This window comes from Rhinopithecus bieti, unplaced genomic scaffold (genome assembly GCF_001698545.2).
Source record: "Rhinopithecus bieti isolate Rb0 unplaced genomic scaffold, ASM169854v2 scaffold_39385, whole genome shotgun sequence".
Classification (NCBI taxonomy): Eukaryota; Metazoa; Chordata; class Mammalia; order Primates; family Cercopithecidae; genus Rhinopithecus; species Rhinopithecus bieti.
The window spans coordinates 113,246-136,804 of record NW_016816111.1 but is presented as its reverse complement, the minus strand read 5'-3'; the positions used below and the strand labels follow the sequence as shown (position 1 = coordinate 136,804).

The window sequence follows — 23,559 nt, the reverse complement described above, 5'->3', positions numbered from 1 at the left end:
CACCCCACCCCAGGTGGCCCTGGCGAGGGCATGTGTGCTAATGTAGAGTTTCCAGCTAGTCCCACCCCTTGCCTGTCACACAGTGGGAAGAGCCCCCGAGAGGCCTGCTGCACACCCATTCTCAAGCACAGCAGGCAGCTGGATGAAGCCTGGGATGACAGCCTACCTGGTGCCAGGAAAGGGTTGAGGGACTGAGCTGGTGGGGTGGGCCTGGTCACCAGTGAGTCCAGGTTCACCAGGGCTGCATTGGGGCCCAGGAAGGACTCAGGTGTTTTCCGGGCACTGCTGGGCTTGCTTGAGGCAACGGTCAGGGGTTGAGACTCAAAGGGGTCAGGGCTGGTAGTTCCATTGTTTTGGGATGGCAGAGAGGTCACACATTCGGCTGCAAGACAAGGACACATATGGCAGGGTGAGTGTGGCAGGGAGAGCCTAAGACTGTGTACTTAACACAAAACATGGCCTCCTGGAAACATGCCTGCCTGACAGTGCCACATGACGACACACAGCCAGTCATGGGCTGGGTTAGATAAATCAAGTATCCACATAACCAAACACCTGAATGCAGGGACAGAAGAATACCTAATGATGAGCAAAGAAAGCTTATCAAAATACTAAGTGGGAAAAAAAGCAGGTTACAAAAGAGTGTGTACAGCTCATTCCTCCAGAATACCAAGATGTCATTTTGGGTTGGAGGCTAGGCATGAGCAATGTACTTTTTTTTTTTTTTTTTTTTTTTTTTTTTTTTAACATTTTCCATTTACTAAATTTTCCACAATAAACATGAACTTCTTGATAGTAAAAAGAAAGCAAATTGTTTTTTTTTTAAATTCAGCCCATAGAGCTGACAACAGGCCAGTAGGAAAGCAATTGTCATGACAGGATGCTTCATGGTACAGGAGTTCTTAACAACAGTCATTCTCTCACTCAGTAACCCCATTTCTAGGAATCTGGTCTAAGCAAATAATGTAAAATGTGAACAGGGTTGTAAGCACAAAGAGCTTCACAACAGCATCATTTACAGTAGATTAAAACTTGACATCAACCTAAAGTGTCCTCCCCCAAATTAATGAATTATTGCTGAGCCATACAAAGAGAGATTATATAGCAACAAAGTATTTTCAACAAATTTTAAAGTCAGGAGAAAATGTTTTCAATCTGTTATTCCATAAAAGTTGAGGCAAGGGGAAGGACAACTCTATCTGACAATGTGAACTGAGCAAAGAAGACTCAAAAACAAACAAACAAAACAAAAAACAACCAATAACGCCAGTGCACTCCAGCCTGGGCGATCAAGGCTCACTGCAGTCTCGATCTCCTGGGCTCAGGGGATCCTCCTGCCTTAGCCTCTTGAGTAGCTGGGACCACAGGCAGGTGCACACGACCACATCTGGCTAATTTTTTAATTTTTTTGTAGAGACGGGGGTCTCACTATGTTGCCTAGGCTAGTCTGAAACTCCTGGGCTCAAGCAATCCTCCCATGCTGGCCCTCCCAAAGTGCCAGGATTGCAGGCGTGAGCCACTGCACCAGCAGGGGATAAATGTTTCAAAAGCTGACATGTAACAATGGCCAAGCTGTCTTCTCACTGAGGCATGGAGTGGGAGGCAAGGACAAGTTAGGCTATACTTTGGCCTGCAGAGAAGACACATGGAATCTTATTAATGCAGCAAAGACCCAGAAAAGCAGCACATTCTCAAAGCTGCCTCCATCTCCCGGCGGGGAGCTCCTGAATTGAGAGGCGTTGGAGGAGGTCAAGGGGGTCAACTGAGGTCATGGGTGCCAGGTTGCTTGTACCTCACACCAGGGCCTAGCCAGGCTTGTGGCTACAGTTGGTAAAGAGGGCTAAAAAAGAAGGGAGAGAAGGAAGAGACTGGGAGAGAGGTGGTAGCGAAACTGGTGGGGGCAAGCAGCAAAAGCCGAGAGGAAAGAAAAAAGAGAGACGTTGCCATGCATGGCTGGGAGATGTGGCCCAGAGACAGACAGAGGCTGCCACACCCCAGGCCAAATAGGGTGTGAAGAATGCATCCCAGGCCTTCTCCCTCCAGCGTCCAGGCCCACCTTGGCCCACACGCCCCTTCCTTCTGCATTCACCTGATACCCTTCCATCCCAGGGGCACACAGGGAAGGAAAACAGGTCTGGAGACTGGACTGTGGGTCTGCTGGGCTGGAGCTGTCACCTGAGAGGTGACAACACAGGGCAGAGGCTGGCCCCACTGATGCCCAAAGGTTGCTGTCTGGGAAAAGGAGGCCCTCTGAGGAGTGGAAGTTAGCAGGAGGAAGGTGAATGGAAATGCTGGATCAGGCCGGACGTGAGGCTCACTGTGAGCTGGGGAGGCTGGGGCTGTGGTATCTGCACGAAGTCTTGGGGCTTCCTAACCTGGAGACACAGTCCTGGGGGACTCCACCTTGTGATTTTTAACTATTGATGTACGAATTCTTAGAATGAGAAGCTTCAGGCTCCCAAGATCAAAATACAAAGAACATGCAGAAAGTTGAAGGGTTTTGAAAACTATTATTTCTGCAATAACTGAGCTGGTCAAATGCACAGAGGATTACAGAAACCACCATCACCTGTACATACCTGTTCTTTTTGAAGTCCGAAGGTTGTCAAATTCAGAAAAGTCGTCTTTAATTGTACCATTCAGATTACTGAAGAGCTCAAAGGACCCTGGGTGGACATAGAGGCCAGTGACTGGGAGCACCTCACAGGACTTCGTGGCAACTCCACTGTCCAGTGCACACCCTCAGGATGGGCTGGCAACAGGGGCCTCTCCCCGCTTACCCTGCCTCATGGAGAAGAATTCTGAGAGCCAAAGAGGCAAGACAGGATCGGGTCACCAGTGCGCTGGGAGGGAAGATAGGGAGCCCGGCCTCCCATGACAGGGTGTGGGATGCCCACCTGCTAGTGCTTCTACCACCCCCACCTCAAAAGGGAAAGGGGTGCTGGCAGTGGTGGAGGTGCATCAAGCTGGGTCTGGTTGCTTGGATGAGGGTCTGTAGGAAGACACCAGGACTGCCCAGAGGCCAGCCTGCCCAGTCCCCCAGGGGTGAGGACAGGACCCACAGGCTGTGGGCCCAGGGCAGTCTCCTCTCTCAACACCCCATCAGAAGCCCCCTCAATTTGGAGCGAGGTACCAGTGCACAAAACCCGGGAACTCGCTCGCACTCACTCACTGTCACACTGGGGTGCCTGGGATCTGGGGATCAGGAACAAAGGTTAAGGGGGAGGAGGGGAGCAAATGCAAGCAAAGTAACAGGGCTGACGCCTAGGAGCCAGGAGCGGCTGCAGGGCCCAGGGGCTCTCAGAGGCCAGGCAGAAAGGTGGGTGAGTGAGGGGCTCACCAGAGGCAGACACGGGCTTGGTGGTGGAGACTGCACCCCATGCGTCAGAAGCTGTTTTCCCGGCACTGGAGGCAGGCTGCTGTGAAGCTGCCCAGGGGTCCGAGTTCTTGGGGACAGACTGTGTGCTGGCTCCAGTGGGCACCCCCCATGGGTCAATAGAGGCAGCTGGCTTGGTACCTGTTGGAAGGCAAGGTCAGGGCTCAGAAATGCCTGCAGAGGGTCTGGGCAGCTGGGGTGAGGAGGGAAAAGGATACTGCCGGCCACACCAGGGTCTGTGCCCTGTGCCAGGAGAGACAGCCATCAAAAGGGTACTGTCCCATGCCAGCAAAGAGGGACACAGGTGGGGCCCAAGGCCAACAACCCTGGGAAGAGAGCATGCTAGGCCAGGATGTCCCAGGATAGCCACTCCCTGTTCTCCAGTACTGACCAGAGGAAGCAGCTGAAAGAGGTCTTCTCCAAGCTCCCTACCATACAGGGGGCTTGCAAAGGGCTCCTGAGCTCAACCCCACTTCAATGGACTATCTGAAACAAACCTATCTCCCCACAGAATCCAGGCTCCCTCCCCAGACAAGGGACCCCAGGCAGCCCTCCCAGCTCAGCCCAGGCTCTCTAGAGGCACAGAGGCATCCTCTCCCCATGTGCTTTGAGTGGTTTCTGCTTTCTGACAGAAGCGTACATAAAATGGATGAGTCCTGTATAAAAAGGAATAAAACAAACAGCTACGTACTTACCACTCAACTTAAGCAATAAAACACTTTCAAACAGGGAGCGACAAAATCAATTTAGTGGGTCACAACTGGCTTTACAAAAAAGAACAGAGAAAAAAATTATTTAAAAAACCTACCAAAAAAAAAAAGAACACACACACAAAAGAGACTCTAAAACATCTGAGGGCATCTAATGTTAAGTGTCAGTGCTGTGATGTGCATCTTTCATTTATGTGTAGATAGATTTGTGTATATATGAATACACATAAAATAAAACCCACATCCCCTTCCTTCTTGTGGAGCACAGCAAGTGTTCAGAGACCACTGCTGCCTCACAGGGACCAGAAAGTGCCTCCCCAATGACATTCCTACCCCAATCATTGTGAACTGTTAGGCTTTCTCTTGCTTTTCCTTCTAGTTTATCTTGTAGGAATACCTTTAGTTAGTTGTGCCTATTTTCTGAATACATACATACCACACGTGTATATTATGTATATGTATGTGTGTGTTTTCATTTATTTATCAGATAGGGTCTCACTCTGTCACCCAGGCCAGAGTGCAGTGGCACAATCACAGTTCACTGTGCCTCCATCTCACTGCGCCTCCACCTCCCATGCTCAAGTGATCCTCCCACCGCCGCCTCCCAAGTAGCTGGGTCTACAGGCATGTCACCACGCCCAGCAAATTTTTTTTCTAATTTTTGTCATGATGGGGTATCACTGTGTTGCCCAGTCTGGTCTCAAACTCCTGGGCTCAAGCGATCCTGCTGCCTCAGTCTTCCAAAATGCTAGGATTACAGGTGTGAGCCACCATGCCAGGTCCCTATTTTCCGAACTGTATATGAACAGAAGCATACTGTACACATTCCTTTGTGGCTGGCTTTGTTCACTCCACATTTTGAGAGTCATCTGTGTTGAGGTGGAGCTGGGATTTGTTTTGTTCCATTCTATGAAGAAAAAAGTCATGATTCCTCTGTTGAAGGATACTCATTTGGTTTTGCTGCTTGTTCTTGTTCACATGTATACACAAGTTGCTGGGTCATGGGTACCTCTGCCTTCACTGAGGAATGCTACAAGTATTTCCACATGGTGGCACAAGTTTATGTTCTGTCCAGCAGTGGGTACCAGTCTTGCTGCCCCAGTTGTTGTCTCATAACCTCTCTGATGCTTAGTATTAGCTTACTTTCCCACGTGTGCCAATCTGGTGGGCTGAAAAGTTATTTGATTGTGGTTTTGATTTGCATTTCTCTGTTCTTTAATGAGGCTGTGCATCTTTTCATATACTCATGGGTCACTCATGATTCCTCTCCTATGAGGTGCCGATTTGAGTTTTTTACCGACTGTCCCTTATGGTTACTTTCTTCTTGACTCATCCCGGCAGCATGGACTAGAGTCCATCCACTCCTCATGTCATGGTATGCAGGGCCTCCTCTTGTCGTAAGTCAAGTCTTCGTGGGCTTATTACTGGGCTCCCTACATTTATTTATTTCCATCCTTGCACTTTTTTTTTTTTTTTTTTTTTGAGACAGAGTCTTGCTCTGTTGCCCAGGCTGGAGTGCAGTGGCGTGATCTCGGCTCACTGCAAGTTCTGCCTCCCAGGTTCACACCATTCTCCTGCCTCAGCCTCGGCCAACTTTGGTTTTTTAACTTGATGATTTTAAGATGACTACAGCAGAGCAGAGGGCCAAGAATAGCCAAAACAAGATTGTGATTTGCTGTATCAGATATCAAGAATTCTCATCAGTGTTTGTAAGGATAATTAAGAATGTGTAAGGGGCCAGGTGCAGTGGCTCATGTCTGTAATCCCAGCACTTTGGGAGGCCAAGGCGGGCGGATCCCAAGGTCAGGAGATCGAGACCATCCTGGAGAACACGGTGAAACCCCGTCGCTACTAAAAACACAAAAAAATTAGCTGGGCGTGGTGGCAGGCACCTATAGTCCCAGCTTCTAGGGAGGCTGAGGCAGGAGAATGGCGTGAACCCGGGAGGTGGCAGAGCTTACAGCGAGTAGAGATCGTGCCACTGCACTCCAGCCTGGGCGACAGAGCGAGACTCTGTCACACACACACACACACACACACACACACACACACACACACACAAAGTTAAGAAACAAGAAAAATTAAATATTTTTGGGATTTTGGCCAGAATTGCATTGCATCCCAGATAAATTTGGGGAGAAGCGTTATTACAATAGCGAGTTTTCCAAACCAAGACCACATGGTATCTCTGCATTTACTTAAGTTTTAGTATCTTTTGGTGGAATTTAATCTTTTTAATTTTTACCCTTTATTTCCCATAGAGATTTGTACGACTTTTGTAAGATTTATTCCTAGGAACTAAGTATTATTCCTAGGAACTAGTATCTTTTAAACTTTTCATAATCTATTTTTATGCACAGAAACAACTGTATACTCATTTACACCCAACAATCTTGCTAAACTATTCTATGTACAATCCCATCACCTGCAAATGATGACTGTTTAGTGTCTTTCTATTCCTTTATACTTTTTCTTTTTCTTGTCTTACTGCACTGGCTAGGATCCCCAGTTACACCATCAAATAGAAGTGCTGGTAGTCGGTATCCTTGTCTTGCTCTTGATGTTACAGGATCAATTTTCAATATTTTACCATTAAGTTCAGTGTTAGTTATAGGCTTTCTTCCTTTCAGAAGCCCTTTATCAGGTTATGGAAGTTCCCTATTATTCCAAGTTTGCTAGAATTTGGAAATGAATGGCTAATGAATTTTATCAAATGGTCTCTGCCTCTTAAGATAACCAAATTTTTTGTTTTAATCCGTTAATGTGGTACATTTGTAAGTTTTCTAATGAGTTGGTTCTTGCAAACAAAGTTCTTCATAAGGTACTACAACTTTTAAAATATTTCCCTGGCTTGGGTTTTGTAATTGTTTCTTTCCTTAAGATTTCTGCATCTATACTCATAACCAGACTGGCCTGAAATGTTTGTTCTCACACTGCACTGCCCTTGTCTGGTGTTGCCGTTAGGCTTATGCTAGTCTTATACAACGAGTAGGAATATTCTCTATTTTCCTGTGCCCTAAAGGAGTTGTGTGAAGGTGGGATTGTTTCTTGAATGTTGTTACTATTTACCAGCAAAGCCCTCTGGATGGATTTGCAGAAGGGGAGGATTTTAAAATACTGACTCCATACCTTCCATGATTACAAATTTCTATTTATAGGTTTTCTTCAGTTAGTTTTGCTGTTTCCTTTTTAATTTTATCCATTTTATCTAAGGGTTTGGATTTTTAAGCACAGAGCTGATCAAAGAGCCAGCCTCTCACCTGACATGAAATCCTGAGCGTGCTGCCAGTTACGCTGTTTCATTCCTAATGCTATTTGTGCCCTTTCTCTTTAAAAAATTGCTTGCCAGAAATTTGTCTATTACTCTTTTCAATTACTGACTTGTCTTTATGGATACTATTATGTATTTTATGTTCTTTTCATTAATTTCTATATCCTTATAATTTCCTTTTATGTCAATGTAATGCTATTCTAACCTCATTGCATCTTTCTTCTTTACTAATGTGAACATTTAAAGCTATAAATTTATTTTACTATTGCTTCAGTTGTCCCACAAATTCTTATGTAAAAATATATTACTGGCCAGGCGCAGTGGCTCACACCTGTAATCCCAGCACTTTGGGAGGCCGAGGCGGGTGGATCACCTAAGGTTGGGAGTTCCGAGACCAGCCTGATCAACATTGGGAAACCTCATCTCAACTAAAAATACAAAATTAGCTGGGTGTGGTGGCGCATGCCTGTAATCCCAGCTACTCAGGAAGCTGAGGCAGGAGAATTGCTTAAACCCAGGAGACAGAGGTTGCGGTGAGCCAAGATAGCACCATCGCACTCCAGCCTGGGCAACAAGAGCAAAACTCCGTCTCTAAAATAAAATATATATATGTGTGTGTGTGTGTGTGTGTGTGTGTGTGTGTGTGTGTGTGTGTGTGTATATAATATATATTTAATTTGGTTTTAAATATATCTGATTTTCATAATTTTTTCTGTGACTCAATAATTTAGAAGTGTTCTTAAAATTTTAGATGTATGAAGTTTTTCTACTTATCCTTTTGTTAACTGATTTTTTACTGTGATCAGAAATTCTGTTATATGTGATATCAATTTTTTGAAATTTGTTGAGACTAGCTTTTCTGTCTAGGACATCATCAATTTTTTCCAGTATTCTGCATGTGACTACAAAGGATGTGTATTCTCCAATTGCTAGGAACAACAAATTCACAAGCTTGTGGCCTATGCTGCTCAAATTTTCTTATATCCTTATTACTTCTGAAATGTTCCCCCACATTATTTCCCATTTCCGACGCTCTTCATTCTGTCCTGAAGATCTGAGTTTCCATCCGGTTTTCTCTCCTATCAGCCTGAAGAACTTCTTTTAGCATTTCTGTGGTACAGATGTGCTGGCAACGATTTCTCTTAGTGTTTTATTACCAGATGTCATCCTTTCGCCTTTATTCTTCAAGAACACCTTCACTGAATACATAATTCTGGGGGTTGGCAGTTTTTGTTGCTATTGTTGTTTGCAAACTTAAAATCTCTTAAAATCTCTTTGTTTTTTTTTTTCCTTTTTGTGGAGAACGGGGTCTCGCTGTATTACCCAGGCAGGTCTTGAACTCCTGGGCTCAAGCTATCCTCCCGCCTCTGCCTCCCTGAGAGCTGGGATTACAGGCGTGAGCCACCACACCCGGCAAAATCTCTTTTTTAAAAAAATTATCAATTCTTGGAAGAAAGATGATTTTGCTAGCAATGGCTTTCCAGGTTGACTGTTTTTCTTGTAGCACACTGACGACTCTATGCCACTCAGACATCTACTGTTGCTGTCAAGAAGTTAGCTATCCATTTAGTTGCCATTTTTTTGTAATGAATGGCCTGTTCTCTGTAGGTTTATTTAAGGTATTTTCTTCCTCTGTCGTTCTGCAGTTTCCTGATGATATGTCTTGGTGGGGATTTCTTTGATTTATCTTGCTTAGGATTCACCAGGCTTCCTGGATCTGAGAAGTAGCATCTTTCCAAAATTCTTGAAAATCCTCATTCATTTTTCAAATATTAGCTCTTCTGGAACTCCAAACAGATACATGTTAGATATCCTCACTCTGCTCTCATGTTTACCCCCAGCCACACTGATTCCCAACTGCTTCCCAAATGCCTGGCACCTTCTGGGCCTCTCCGGCCCTCATATTTTCTCTTCCTGCCTTCTCTGACTCCTCTGGAATCCTCCCCTTGACTTTCTTTTAGATCATTTATCATACAGCACCATAATTATTATTTAACTACAAGTCTCTCATGGACTGTAAACTCCCTGGGGTGAGGGCTACCTTCAGCCCTGGCATCAGACATGAGGGTGGCACCCAGCAAGCTTTTGACAGCCTGGCTGAGATCTGAGGCTTACAGAAAGGCAGCAGCAGGTGTCAGCGATGTGTTAATCTCAGAAGACTAGGGAATGCTCCCCTGAGCCTCCGAGACAACTAGTCTCTCTCCTCATTCCCACTCTCATTCCTATAAACGCTTCTCTTAAAAGCCCCAGCTCTACTGCTCAAGGATGGACAGGTGAAGAGGAGACTCCTTGGCTTTCAAAAAGATGAACCAACTGCTAGCCATTCTACATGTAGCTTCATGCCTTCTAGTCTCTGAAATGCTGAATAGTCTTAGGAAGGGACTATGAAGCCATACCAGTCACTATCTTTTTCTTTTTTCTTTTCTTTTTTTTTTTTTAGAGACAGGTTATTGCTCTGTCACCCAGGCTAGAGTGCAGTAGTGCAATCACAGCTCACTGCAGCTTCAACCTCCGAGGCTCAAGTGATCCTCCCACTTCAGCCTTCCAAGTAGCTGGGACCACAGGCACACACCACGCTTGGCTGATTTTTTATTTTTTGTAAAGATGGGGTCTCCCTATGTTGCCCAGGCTGGTCTTACAGGCATGAGCCACTGCACCCGGCCCACCAGCCACTATCTTGGTGGCCTTTTTCACTTTTGGCCAGGATCAGCTACTGGCTAGCTGTAGCAACACAGGGAAGGAGAGGAGAGTGCTGCCTTCACTCCTTCCCAAGCTTGCCCCGGCGACAGGGGCCATGCCAGGCCAAAGCAGACGTCAATCTGCAAGCTTCATTCCCAACATCCCATGGACACTAGTGCCTTTCGTTTCCTTGTGGCCTGTCCACTCCTGTTTGGACTTAGGGCTTCTCCTGCTGCTGCCCCAGAACCCACAACCTTCTAGAGGCTCCAGAAATAACTGTTTCTATCCAGAAGCTCCTTCTGACACTTCACTCCTCGTCTTTCAGCATCTCATGCAGATCGCCCTCCTCCGGGACTGAAGCTGCCCTTGCTTGCCAGGTCCACCTCTGCTCGACATGGGGAAGGGGCTATCAGGAAGCTGAACCTGCTCCCTGCTGGAATCACACTGTAGAGAGAAGCCCTCACTCTAACCCCCTGCAACAGGTCACCTTGTGGGTCCTCAGCTCTCTGTCCCAGCTGGAGGTAAGTGGTATGGTGGAAACGATGAATCAGGGAGAGAGCTGATTGCAAGCTCAAGAGCTGTGGCGTGACTTCAGGACTGCCATGACACAACATAGAGGACACGGGAGGCCTGAGGCTCGGTGCGAGGCTGATTCAGGCCCCTGTGGAGCCTGGGGGAGTCAACATCCCTTCCTCACTGCCTATGCTCAGCAGCCCAGCTGTGCCTGGAGGACACAGACTGGAGCCTCGCTTCCCCTGCAGCCCTGACCGTGCATCGTCTCCCCTTCACACTATCCCACTCCCCAGCTACTATCCCTTCCCACTTGCCTCTGTCAGGGGACATGCCACAGTTACTTCCAGACCCCACTCTTGCTTTCTCCTGCAAGGATGCCCTGGTTCTCCTTGGAAGAATTCTCCCTTCACCCACTTCCAGTCAGTCTTGAAAGGGACAGAGCAACAGAGAAGGGTTCTCACTGGTTAAAGTCAATCTGCAAAGTGTCCCCAACTCCAATCCCCCATCCCCAAAACCCAGAAATGGTATTGGAGCTACAGAGAAATCTGCTCTCTATCCCCCAGGCTGTATTAACTGGGACTATGAGGTGGGCACCCGAGGCAGCCACTGTACTTGCCAGAGCAAAGGCTTGAGCTTCTGAGGTGAACAGCAGAGCAAAGGGGGTCTGAGTCTTGGTGGTCACCTCCTAGCCACTGGGTCAAGCTGAGGGCATCCTGACCAAACTGGCTCCCCTGACACACTGTGTGGGGGGCACTTGCTGGGAAGGCCCGGCCCCCACCCTGCAGCCTCCATGCCAGCCTGCCATGCAGTTCCCACTCTAAACCAGCTCAAAACCCTTCTCAGGGCATTCATGCCACTTGTGTGCATGTAAGACTGCATCTATCCCCCTTGCCAAAGCATGTGCTCCATGAGAACACGGGCTGGGTCTGCTTTGCTCCCTGTCCCTGAGAACCAAGCCTGACACACGGAGGGTGCGCTCCACCACTAACTAGGGATTGAAGAGAGGTCACAAGGATCAAGGGAACCACAGGACCTCAGGCTGGCAGGGACTTTGCAGTTTATCTGCATTTCTGCACACTGGAGTTCAGTGACCACTTCTAACAGGTTCTGGATAAATGTCCACTTCAGGGGCTCAGAAACACAACCAGATTAGAGTGGCCCATAATCTCCATCCTGATGATCTAAGACATGGAGATCTCAAGTGTCTTAGACTGAGTGGTATTCAGGCACTCTGGGCCAGGGGGCACCAGACTAGTGGTTCTCAACCATGGCTCTTCTTGAGAAGCTCTTAGGGATTTTAGTAAAATACTGATGCTGTCCTTTTCATACACACAGATTCTGGGGTGGGCCCAAGCATTTGGGTTTTTAGAAGCTCCTGAGATGACTCAAATGGGCAGCCAGGATGCATAAGAAACACTGAGCTCTGGGTGCACCCAGACCTCTCACCAAGCCCTCCCCACAAGTGAGGCCCCATCTGAGGGCCCAGCTCAGACTCACAGGCCTGAGTGGGCACATGGGTGGTGGAGACAAGCTCTGGCCTCCCACAGTCACCTTGTTCTATCCAAACAACATTTGGTCAGCAGTCCCCAGGCCTGGCCCCAGGATGGTCCCTCCGAGATAAACAGACAGCCACTACAGCCAGTATGCAGGTCACAGGCAGCCATCAATGGCGAGAGACAGGGTAAAAGGCAGGCCTGAGGAGAGGGTGACCACATCCCCGAGTAGGGATGTCTGAGCCATGATTTCAAAAATACGTAAGAGTTTGCCAGGCAGACAATGAGACACAATATAAAGATTAGGCATTTAAGGGAATCCAGGATGCCTGAGCCCCTACAGAGGCCCTCACCAGAGAGGAGTCTCTGAGCTCTGCTCCGAGCCCCAAGTCCCTCAGGCTTTGCCTTTCTGACTTCAGCCGCTGCACACCCAGGCTGCCTACAAAAGTAGAATCTGTCCCCAGGCACGGTGGCTCACGCCTGTAATCTCAACACTTGGGGAGGCTGAGACGGGTGGATCACAAGGTCAGGAGTTCGAGACCAGCCTGGCCAATATGGTGAAACCCCGTCTCTACTAAAAATACAAAAAAATTAGCTGGGCATAGTGGTACACGCCCGTAATCTCAGCTACTCGGGAAGCTGAGGCTGAGGCAGGAGAATCGCTTGAACCTGGGAGGCAGAGGTTGCAGTGAGCCAAGACTGCACCACTGCACTCCAGCCTGGGTGACAGAACGAGACTCCGTCTCAAAAAAAAAAATTTTTTTTTTAAAGTAGAATCTGTCCTTCCATCTAGACGTACTCTCAGACAGTGAGGTTCTAGACACCGTTTAAACTAATAGGTTTATATCTTTAAGAGTTAACACAAGGCATTTTAGCATTTCTGGAAAACTTTTTTTTTTTTTTTTTTTTTTGAGACAGGGTCTCACTGTTGCCCAGGCTGGAATGCAGTGGCGTGGTCTTGGCTCACTGTAACCTCTGCCTCCCGGGTTCAGGTGATTCTCATGCCTCAGTCTCCCAAGTAGCTGGGATTACAGGCATGCACCACCCCACCTGGCAAATTTTTTGTATTTTTAGTAGAGACAGGGTTTCAGCACATTGGCCAAGGTCTCAAACCCTTGGCCTCATTTCTGCCAAACCTGGCCTCCTAAAGTGCTGTGATTACAGGCGTGAGTCACCATGCCCGGCCAACATTTCTGGAAGAATTCTTTCTACTGTGAGCTCTGCAACATGTGCAATGTCTCCACTGCATGGGTTCTGAAGCACTCTCCATGAACCAGCAGCACGCTGACCCACCATCCAGGACTCACGGACCAGGCTTCCACGTGAGAACCACACACTCCAGTGGAATGCCACCTGAAACTATTCCAGAGACTCTTCTGACACCTCCAGTTAGCTCTTATGGGCCCTGCTTCCCCTTTAGAATCTGCTATTAAAATAACAAACAAAAGCACTGCTAAGAATCTTAAAACTCAGCAACTGTATCATGCCCAATGTTGAAACTAACAAGTTTTGGCTGAGAAAGACTCTTTTTTCTCTTTTTTTTTTTTGAGACAGAATCTTGCTCTGTCGCCCAGGCAGGAGTGCAATGGCACGATCTCAGCTCACCGCAATCTCCACTTCCCAGGTTCAAGCGATTCTCCTGCCTCAGCCTCCCAAGCAGCTGGGATTACAAGTGCGTACCACCACACCCAGCTAATTTTTGTATTTTTAGTAGAGATGGGGTTTCACCATGTTGGTCGAGGATGGTCTTTATCTCTTGACCTCATGATCCACCCGCCTCAGCCTCCCAAAATACTGGGATTGCGGGCGTGAGCCACCGTGCCCAGTCAAGAACCTCTTACTCTTATAGCCTGCATAGACAAAGTTGGTCACAGCTCAGATAGCTTTGAACACAGAGTGAAGTATATGCTTGGATCAAACCCTGACCACCTCCAAATCATCCAAGTAATCATGGACAAGCTGTTTGGCGCGGGTGGGCTCTGTGCAGCTTGCATTCTGCAAGTGACACTGGGGACCCATGTGTGTACAGGACACCACACACTGCTGGGCTAAATTCAGACTATACAAATGGGCAAAGCCTCCCAGACACATACACAGTCCCATGGCCAGTGTGACCTTCTTTGCTGTGTGCAGGGGAGTCGTGGAAGGCCACACACTGTGGCACCTTGCTGTCTTCAAATGTGACTTGGAGACAAAGTCACAAAGTCATCGGCGTTCCCTGAGGGCCAGCTGTGCCCTCAGGGAACGCTTGCTGGCTCGGGGAGGCGCTGGACATGCCCCTCCTCTGTGAATGGATAGTAGATCCGCTGCAAGGCTTCTCTCTGTGCTCTCCCTCTCCACGTCCTTGGCAGGGTCCAGGCCATGCCACATACCCAATCAATACATGCTTGTTGAAAGCTCAAGTGAATGAGAGGAAACGAAGATGGAACCAAGGTTTGAAAGATCAAGCGGTTTCCGGCCTCTTCCTCTGTGGGGCCCATTCACAGGGAGCCTGTGTCCCAGTCGCCTCCCACCCGCCAGCCTGGCTCATCCCGAGCCTCACAGATGCATATTCATGTGCACAGGGAGGCAGTCACAACTGGAGGGTCACAGAAGAACTGAGCTGTGCAGAGGTCACCAACAAGCCAGCAGCACCACCTGCTGCTGCCAGGGCGGAAGACAGTCTCTGTCCCAGCCCAGGCAGTGGGCGGGAGTGCAGAGAGAGGGCTCCAGCCAGCCAAGGTCTTCTGAATCAGCAGGCTGTGAGCCCTCCTCAGACCAGGTGGCTGCTTTGTGGGTCTGGAACAGAGGAGGAAGTGCCCCACTGACCTGGCAGGCTCCAATCTCCCTCCTTTCAGCCCTGAGCATTTCCTCCCAAGACCACTTGGCCAAGCTGCTCCTAGTGCTGCTTGGAAAAAATTGGTAATGATGGGGTTCACTACAAATGGTGGCTTTCAAAACAGTGTTTCTTTCATCCAGAGGGCACAGCTAACAGTGTTATGGGAAGGGACTCCAATCTTTCTAATTTATGAATGTGTCTCAGGATGGAGGGGTGACCCTGAAAATGTGCACTATTGGATTTAACTAGATGCTAAACAATAAATCCAATACCACACTCTTGCTCTGAGGCTGGCTATGCTGATGGAATGTGGAAGCAGAGGGTGTGCTAACATGCTTCAGTGAATGCAGGAGCTAGCAGAGGGCCATTCTCCTGCAGAGCTGGTCAACATTACCACTGAGAATTACAAGAATCTCAGAATTAAAATAAATCACTGTGATTTTAATGTATTTTTCTACTGAAAGCAGAGTGCTAGAACTGCAAAAACACCCCTATGAACATCACTAGGCTGCTTAGTAAATGACGGTACAGCGTGGTACTGTTTAGAATTCCTAATGATGCCTAAAAATGCTCATGACACTACAAATTGAAATATACACATACACACACACATAATTATATACACAATATACCTTCAACTAAGTAAAAACATAATGCCCATAAAAAAGACAGGAAGCAGACAAGCTAACATTTTAAGAGTGGCTCTCTCTCCATATTGCAATTTGTGGTGACTTTTCCAGGACATGCCAGGGCCACAGAAGGGCCTCGCAGCAGTCCAGGATGGTATGACAAGTACACGACATGGTGCCATAAGCACTGAGCCTGCCCCAAAACTACTAACAATGTCTCTGGGCTTTAGTGGCCTGTCTCCTCCCCAAGTCACTGGTAATAATGCCAAGTGCATCAGAACCAAGAAGGTCCTAGGTTGGGCAAGTGGCAAGAGATGGCAAACTGGCAGTCAACAAGCCACATGTGCCCATCCTCAGATAGCTTTTAATTAGCTCCAACCATATTCTTAATTTTTAAAATTCACAGCCAACATTTAAACACTAATAGATTTCAAAAATCCAGGTTTCTATCTGTTCTTTAAAAAAACTGGATTCATAAGAGCCAAAATGTGGAAACAGCCCAAATATCCATCAACTGCTGAATGGTTAAACAAAGTGTTATATATCCATGCAATGGAATATTACTTATCCACAGAAAGTCATGAAGGACTGACACATGGTGTAACATCGATGAACCTTGAAAACATGATGCTAAACGAAATAAGCCAGGCACAAAAGCCCAACATAGCGCATGACTCCATTTCTACGAAATGTCCAGAGAGGCGAATCCCCGGAGATAGAAAGCACATCAGTGGTTGCCAGGGGCTGGGTATGCGGTTTCTTTCTGGGGTGATGGAAATGTTCTGGAATTAAACATCTGATGGTGGCTGCACAACATTGTGAATGTGCTGAAAACCAGTCAAGTGTCCACTTTAAAATGGTTGAAATAGGCCAGGCGTGGTGCCTCATGCCTGTAATCCCAGCACTTTGGGAGACCGAGGCAGGCGGATCACTTAAGGTCAGGAGTTTGAGACCAGTTCGGCCAACATGGTGAAACCATGTCTCTACTAAAAATTTAAAAACTAGCCAGGTGTGGTGGTGGGCGCCTGTAATCCCAGCTACTCAGGAGGATGAGGCAGGAGAATTGCTTGAACCTGGGAGGCGAAGGTTGCAATGAGCTAAGATTGTGCCACTGCACTCCAGCCTGGGCGACAGTGAGACTGTCTCAAAAAAGAAAAACAAAAGGTTGAAATGGTGAATTTTATCTCAAGTTCTTAAAATTTGGGAGGGCAGATTCACGTGGGCAGCATTCCTAGGTGAAGCAGCAGCCCACCAGGCCCACCAAGCTGCCCCCATTCATTAGGGAAGACTCCCCCGCTCACACTCCCCGGACTCCTGTACCGAGTCTCACCCCAGGGTGCTCTCAACACCGTATTGCTATTACACTGTGTTCCCAGAGGGTCAGGTCAGGTCCTTGGCTCAGCCCAGGACACTTGGGTCCAGGGCATAGCCCTGTCCACCAGCCAAAAGAAGGGCTGGGCATAACTTGGTCATTTAAAGATATTTCGAGATTTTTGTCTCTCCTGACTGGGAAAAAACTTACCCCTGGTAAACAAGTCAAACAATATAAAAAGGTAAAGTGTGAAAACTAAGCCTCCTTCCCACCACTCTGATCCCCAATCCCCTCCCCAGAATTTAACTCTATCAAACCCACCTGGCTCCTGGTGTGACAATTTTCTTTACAGGGCACTAAGATAACTATCCAACAGTTTAATGAACTGTCTTTCCTGAAAACATCCTAACCATAACTTCCAGTGGCCATCACTTCACAGACTAATCATTCTTCAGATTTAAAAATAAAGCCAAAGCCACTGTCTGAAAGGGTCTGCCAGCCCTGGGGCACCACAGTCCCCATGTGTGGTGGTAAAACCTTACCACAGGCTCCCTGGGGGTACCACACACAGGTGACAAACCCTGTGAACCAACCTCTTGAGCTGCCCTGGAACTGGCCTTCAGTGAATGAACGCTGTGGGCAATTTTACCTGGGGCTTTTCCCAAGGCCCAGAGGGCTCCTGCCAAAGTGGGTATGAGGCCCTGCCTGGGTTGCAGAGGCCACCATCAAGCTATCAGAACTCACCACATGCTAAAGGGCATTTGGGGCTGACAGTGTCTTCTGGACCAAGTCCAAGCACTTTGTAAGGCTGAGTGTAGGCCCTGAGTGATGTGGGCCCTTCTCCCCTGCTTCCTGGTTCACATAGGCTGGTTGCATCTGCACCCACTTCACCACTCCGTACCCCTCTGCTTCTCACACTCTGAGTCTCCTGCAGGGAACTCCCTGCCTCTTGGTGCCTGGCCACCTTCCCTTCCCTGGGGACTCGACAGAAATAGCCTTCCTCCAAAATGCTTGCCTCACACTCCCTGGACTCCTGTACTAAGTCTCATCTCATCCCAGCATGCTCTCAAACAACCTCCATCGAGGCCTGGACTACAGAGTACTGCTATTACACTGTGTTCCTGTCCTGCCTGCTCCTGAGCAGGGCCTTGACAACAGACAACAGAGACAATAATCACCTGTTGTCTCAGGGGTCGTGCACAGCAGAACACAGCCTGTCGTTTGGTACATTTTAGCAAACATCTAAGGAACCAAGTCGAACACGAGACGGTTCTGAAAGAAACAGACTCCAGGAGATACAGGCAAGATGCCACAAAATATACAAAGTTCCCAAACAAAAGGCCCACAGGTCAGCCATGCCCAGTAGGGTTTAGTGTACCAGGAGGGGCCCCCCAGGGCACCAGACCAGGAAGCCTTCACAAAGCCTGCTGGGCCATGCTCCTGCTCAGTGATTAAGAAACTCGTGGGCCCATATCAAACCAGTTGTGTCATGCTCACATTTTGAACTTCCCACCACAATTCCTCTTACATCTCATGTTAAGCAAAACTTTAAAATATTCATTTAGCCTATTAAACGGATTTTCTACTGCTTTAAGTAACAAGCAGAATTATAGCACATGTATCCCCTTTTCATCAGCAGTGGCGGTAAGCACGTCATAATTTCCAGCTAATTACAGCAGCTTGATTTGGATGCTCCACGCTGTGTATTATGGTTCCTTCAGCTGGGGCGCTGGGTGCAATGCTGAGGTTGAAAGAGTTGAAACGTGTCCCAGAGAAGGCACAAGGTATTCCTGATGCAAGTGGGAGGCTGAGGTGAAGTCGACTTTCCTTCTCCCAAAGCAGAAAACCACTCAAAACAAAGAGAGAGCACCATGCCACCATCCTCACGGAGGAGGGCAAGGGCCAGCTGGATGTAACTGATGAGGGCTAGAGGAGCCTGGACATCCACCACGATGGACCAGACCCAAGTGGGTGAGAGACAGCAAGAAGCACTACCCTACCCCTCACCCATCCAGCAGGCAAGCATGGGAGACCAGTAATGGGGTCTTTACCAAATGATGGCCAGGGGTCTGAAGTACTCGCAGGAGCTGCTGGCCCACCCCAGGGGTTGGTCTGGTTAGTGCAGGCCGACGGGCCCCAGGGCTCCGCTTTCTGGGCTGCAAGGCCTGAGCTGGGGAGAGCATCCATTAAATCCAACAGCGTAGTCTGCTGTGGGAGAGAGCCGTGCTTTTAAGACAAAGAGAAGGAGATAGGTTTTACTATGCTACAGTTACAGCAAATACCCATGAACTAGCCATAAATATCACCCACCCGTGCCTCGTTCTCCAGTGAAGCCCTCTAGGAGGGGCTGAGAAGAACTTGGAAACTGAGCTGTCCCATCTTCCTCCCCATCCGGCCAGCTCTCCAGTCACAACAAGCTATTTACTGTTTGCCAAACCCCCCACCAGACTTCACAGACCTCAGGGCTCCACAGACTTTTCCAGGCTAACCCTGGCTTCTGCCTGGGCTGTGGACATCCTCCAAAACGCCATCCCTCCCACCTGCCAGCCACTATTGAGGACCAGCCTGAGGGCCCTCCTCCTGGGATCGCCTGCATGCTCCCTACTCTCAAGATCACCCCATGTGTCATCAGGGATCATCACCATCATCCAGTCAGGAGCCAGGGGCTCCACAGGCCTCAGCAGCACTGTAACAGGGGAGGCCAATGGAGCCCCGGGGCCTGTGGGGTGAGGAGGGGTCTGGGTCTTGATAGGATGATGATGAGCTTGTCAAAAGCACAGCCATGTCCTCGTCACCTCTACATCAAAGCAGGAAGCCTGGCACAGTGATGAGGAGGCAACCAGCACTACTGGAGGCACACCCTGCCGCAGGAAAGCGTTTCGCAGCCCCTGGCATGTAGCTCACTTGACAGCTGCCACAGCCACAGAAGCAGGAGGCAAGCGCTATCATCACCTTCATTTTACAAATGAGCAGACTGAGGCACTGGGACGTTAAGTGTCTCCTGGTTAGTTCAGGTGTGTTTTCAGTCGCCTGTTCACCTAGCCCTCGCCCACTACAGGCATGAGGGTTATTTGCTGAGGTTGGAGAACTCACTGTGCATCACGCCAACAAGGCAGGTCGGGTGGGGGACACTGAGGCAACAACTACAGGACAGGGTGAAACATCTACCCTCCCAGCAAGCTCTTACCTCTTTCTTTTTTGGAATTTTAACTGTGTCCCTTCGGCTTTCTTCCAGGGCCATCTGTAATCTGAGGTCATCACCCCGCCTGAGGCGTTCTTCCTGTAGAGGGACAATGCAAACTGGTAATTGTAATAACATCACTGTACAGAACAAAGCCACACTGGCCAGAAACAGGAAATGCACATTGTATGATGTAGTATTTCAAAGGAAGATTTCAAAACTACTTGTAAAACACAATTACTTTCAAATCCCAAATGTGTGTGTACCCAGCTCCTCCCTCATTGCGACTCCTGTGACTTTGACCCCCTTGGGGTCACACCAGGGAGACTACGGCTCAGGTACCACCAAACTGGGGAAAGGGAATGCTTAATCTAAAATATTTTTTTATCGAAATGAAAGTGGCTTTATAAATTCTTTCTACTTATAGAAGCAATACGTGTCCTTATAAAACACAAATCTGACAACCCAAAAAGGAATTAGAAAGAAGATAAAAATCACGTATATCATTCCACCTCCACTGTGTATGCTTCCGGAAAATGGCTGCATATTTCTATGATTCCTAACAGAAATGATTCACTATCTTTATTTAAGGCAAAGTCACCATATGCAAAAGACAGGGTTGTCCTAAGCTTTTATATAATATAATAATTAAATATAAGTAATATATTCCTTGTGTTTTTTTCTTTTCTTGTTTTTAAGAGACAGGGTCTCATGATATTACCCAGACTGGCACACAGTAGCTATTCAAAGGGACAATCCCACTACTGATCAGCACAGGAGTTTGAACTTGCTCCCTTATATTTTATTATAAATATTAACTAAAATGGGCTCAAACTGTCCGTCTGTCCCTGTGTTTCTCAGTGGATGCTACCATGCACCTTCTTCCTGGGCTGCAGGCTATGGAGCCTCATGCATCCACGTGGGCAGTTACTGGCGGCCTGTTTCCCACTGCAGGGAAGGAGAGGCCACAACTGAGACTGACCGCTGTCACTGAGCTTTAGAATGTTGCCAGTTATAGACACACAAACAATGCCGGGAAAAACCTGTCTGTACTCAAATCTACCTATCCCTAGTATCCCTCGCTGAACACCAACTTCTTTTTTTTTTTTTTTTTGTTGAGACAGAGTCTCGCTCTGTCGCCCAGGCTGGAGCGCAGTGGCCGGATCTCAGCTCACTGCAAGCTCCGCCTCCTGGGTTTACGCCATTCTCCTGCCTCAGCCTCCCAAGTAGCTGGGACTACAGGCGTCCGCCACCTCGCCCCGGCTAGTTTTTTTTTTTTTTTTATTTTTTAGTAGAGATGGGGTTTCACCATGTTAGCCAGGATGGTCTCGATCTCCTGACCTCGTGATCCACCCGTCTCGGCCTCCCAAAGTGCTGGGATTACAGGCTTGAGCCACCGCCCCCGGCTGCTGAACACCAACTTCTAACAGAGGAGAGGAATCCCTGTGCTGCCCTGGTCCCATCTACCTTTTTTAATCAAAGGTCAGTGGACACAGCCCTGACAACTGCAACCAAAGGCATGACAATTTGTAAGGCCACTCTAATTGCTCCTTTCTCTCCTCCCTATTGTAAAGTAATGCATGCTTACTAAAGAAAAACGGGGGCCAGGCGCAGTGGCCCACGACTGTACTCTCAGCACTTTGGGAGGCCAAGGTGGGCAGATCACTTGAGGTCAGAAGTTCGAGACCAGCCTGACCAACATGGTGAACCCCTACCTCTACTAAAAATACAAAAATAAGCTGGGCATGGTGGGACGCGCCTGAAATCCCAGGGATCCCTACTCGGGATGCTGAGGCATGAGAATCACTTGAACCCAGGAGGCGGAGGTCGCAGTGAGCCAAGATTGCACCACTGTACTCCAGCCTGGGTGACAGAGCAAGACTCTGTCAAAAAAAAAAAAAGAAAGAAAGAGAAAAGAAAAGGAGAAGAGAGAAGAGAAAAGGAGAAGAAAGAAAAGAGAAAAAAGAAAAGAGAAAATTGGACCTGACAAAATCAAAACTATACATACTTCTGTCATTGAAACACAAGAACTCTCATTTTACGAGCATTTTTTCCCAGTCTTTGTTTTTCTGCAAGTCTCTTGCTACAGGTCACCGAAGTGCTTGGCAGGGGCTAGGCTGGCTCCTGCCCCTCAGGCCTGCATCCCTGTGCCCACCCTTCAAGGAGCCTGTGCAGGCTCAGCTCACTCAGGGAAAGCCCAGACATGGCTGTGTCTGCACAAGTGTTTCTGGGAAGCATTTTTAACTGGTTTCTCTCCTTGGCAATGACTTCCTAGAAAATCTTTCCTAAATGTAACTTTGCATGGGATCCCTCCCTGACTGGGAGGGACACAGGGTGACAAGGATACACACTGATGGCAGCACGAAATGCAATCTCAGCAAGCATATCTGAAATGTTTTGGAGACAGGGCTGTGTCTGCCATCATCCTCCCAGTGAGCTACACTCCACCCCGAGCATGGGCAGTCAATGCAGTGCAGACCTGCCTGGGGCACTGACCTGCTCAGCCACTTCTCTGCTCATGGCAAGTGCCAGCTGCAGCTGAAGCTCCTCTTCTCCACTAGTCTGGGGCCGGGCTTGCTCCAGCTCGGAGGACACTCGTGGGGAGGTGGCTGTTGAGGAAGACCAAGTTATCACATGCAAAAGACAAGGCTGATACAGCTCCTGCATAGCAGTTTCCTGGGCAGACCACATCCCATTCCCATCTCAAACCCACAAGGTCCAGCAGTAGCCCAACAATGCAGGCAGAGGAAAGGAAAGGCTTACAAGTATTTGAATGTTAAAATAAGTGACAGCCAAATGTAGCTTCCCAAACACAGAAGCCCCCTGGTACCGACCAAGAGAAGATGCCTTTGAGTGTGCAAGCCCCAGCCATCAGACCTCACAAGGATCAGAACCTCAGTCTTCACTGCAGATCTCCAGTGCTCCAAAAATGGAACTAACTCAAGCTGGATGAAAGAGCATCCTTCAAACAGGTGCAGGGCATCTGGAGACCAAAGACTCCACTCCAGGCACACCAACGCTCAAGAGTTGACTTTTGAGGCCAGGCGCGCTGGCTCACGCCTATAATCCCTGCACTTTGGGAGGCCGAGGTGGGCAGATCACAAGGTCAAGAGATTGAAACCATGCTGGCCAACATGGTGAAATGCGGTCTCTTCTAACACTGCAAAAATTAGCTGGGTGTGGTGGCGTGTGCCTGTAATCCCAGCTAGCAGGAGAATCGCTTAGAGACCCGGGAGGCAGAGGCTGCAGTGAGCCGAGATCTCACCACTGCACTCCAGCCTGGTGACAGAGCGAGACTCTGTCTCAAAAAAAAAAAAAAAAAAGAGTTGACCTTTGCCTCTCATAATGTTACTATGAGATCATGGAAAATGAAGCCTGCCCATTTCTGCAGTGACCCCAAACATTTTCGTTTTGTAAGCAGCTTTGTACACTGATTAGAAAAAAATAGAGATAAAAATGCAGACACACATGCAGACACTTTTGCTGTGCACTTAGCTAGTTTAAATACTTCTAAGCAGCTCCTGGAAAGACAGTTTTTACTGAATGAATGAGATGTGAAGTCGTAGCTGATATAACA

At 48.2% G+C, this 23,559-nt stretch overlaps 1 protein-coding gene across 5 annotated transcripts in view; it reads right to left on the bottom strand.

The window, feature by feature from the left end:
• The window catches only part of EPN2 (epsin 2), a 104,333-nt gene that overhangs the window by 4,506 nt on the left and 76,268 nt on the right, over window positions 1-23,559 (bottom strand). For all 5 annotated transcript variants that reach the window (XM_017854364.1, XM_017854366.1, XM_017854367.1 and 2 more), the window contains 6 exons: window positions 22,479-22,591; window positions 19,989-20,081; window positions 18,853-19,027; window positions 3,341-3,517; window positions 2,580-2,666; window positions 167-382 (listed from right to left, as the gene is read on the bottom strand). In XM_017854364.1, coding sequence (XP_017709853.1) covers window positions 167-382; window positions 2,580-2,666; window positions 3,341-3,517; window positions 18,853-19,027; window positions 19,989-20,081; window positions 22,479-22,591 — 861 coding nt within the window. The remainder of the gene's footprint in view (window positions 1-166; window positions 383-2,579; window positions 2,667-3,340; window positions 3,518-18,852; window positions 19,028-19,988; window positions 20,082-22,478; window positions 22,592-23,559) is intronic.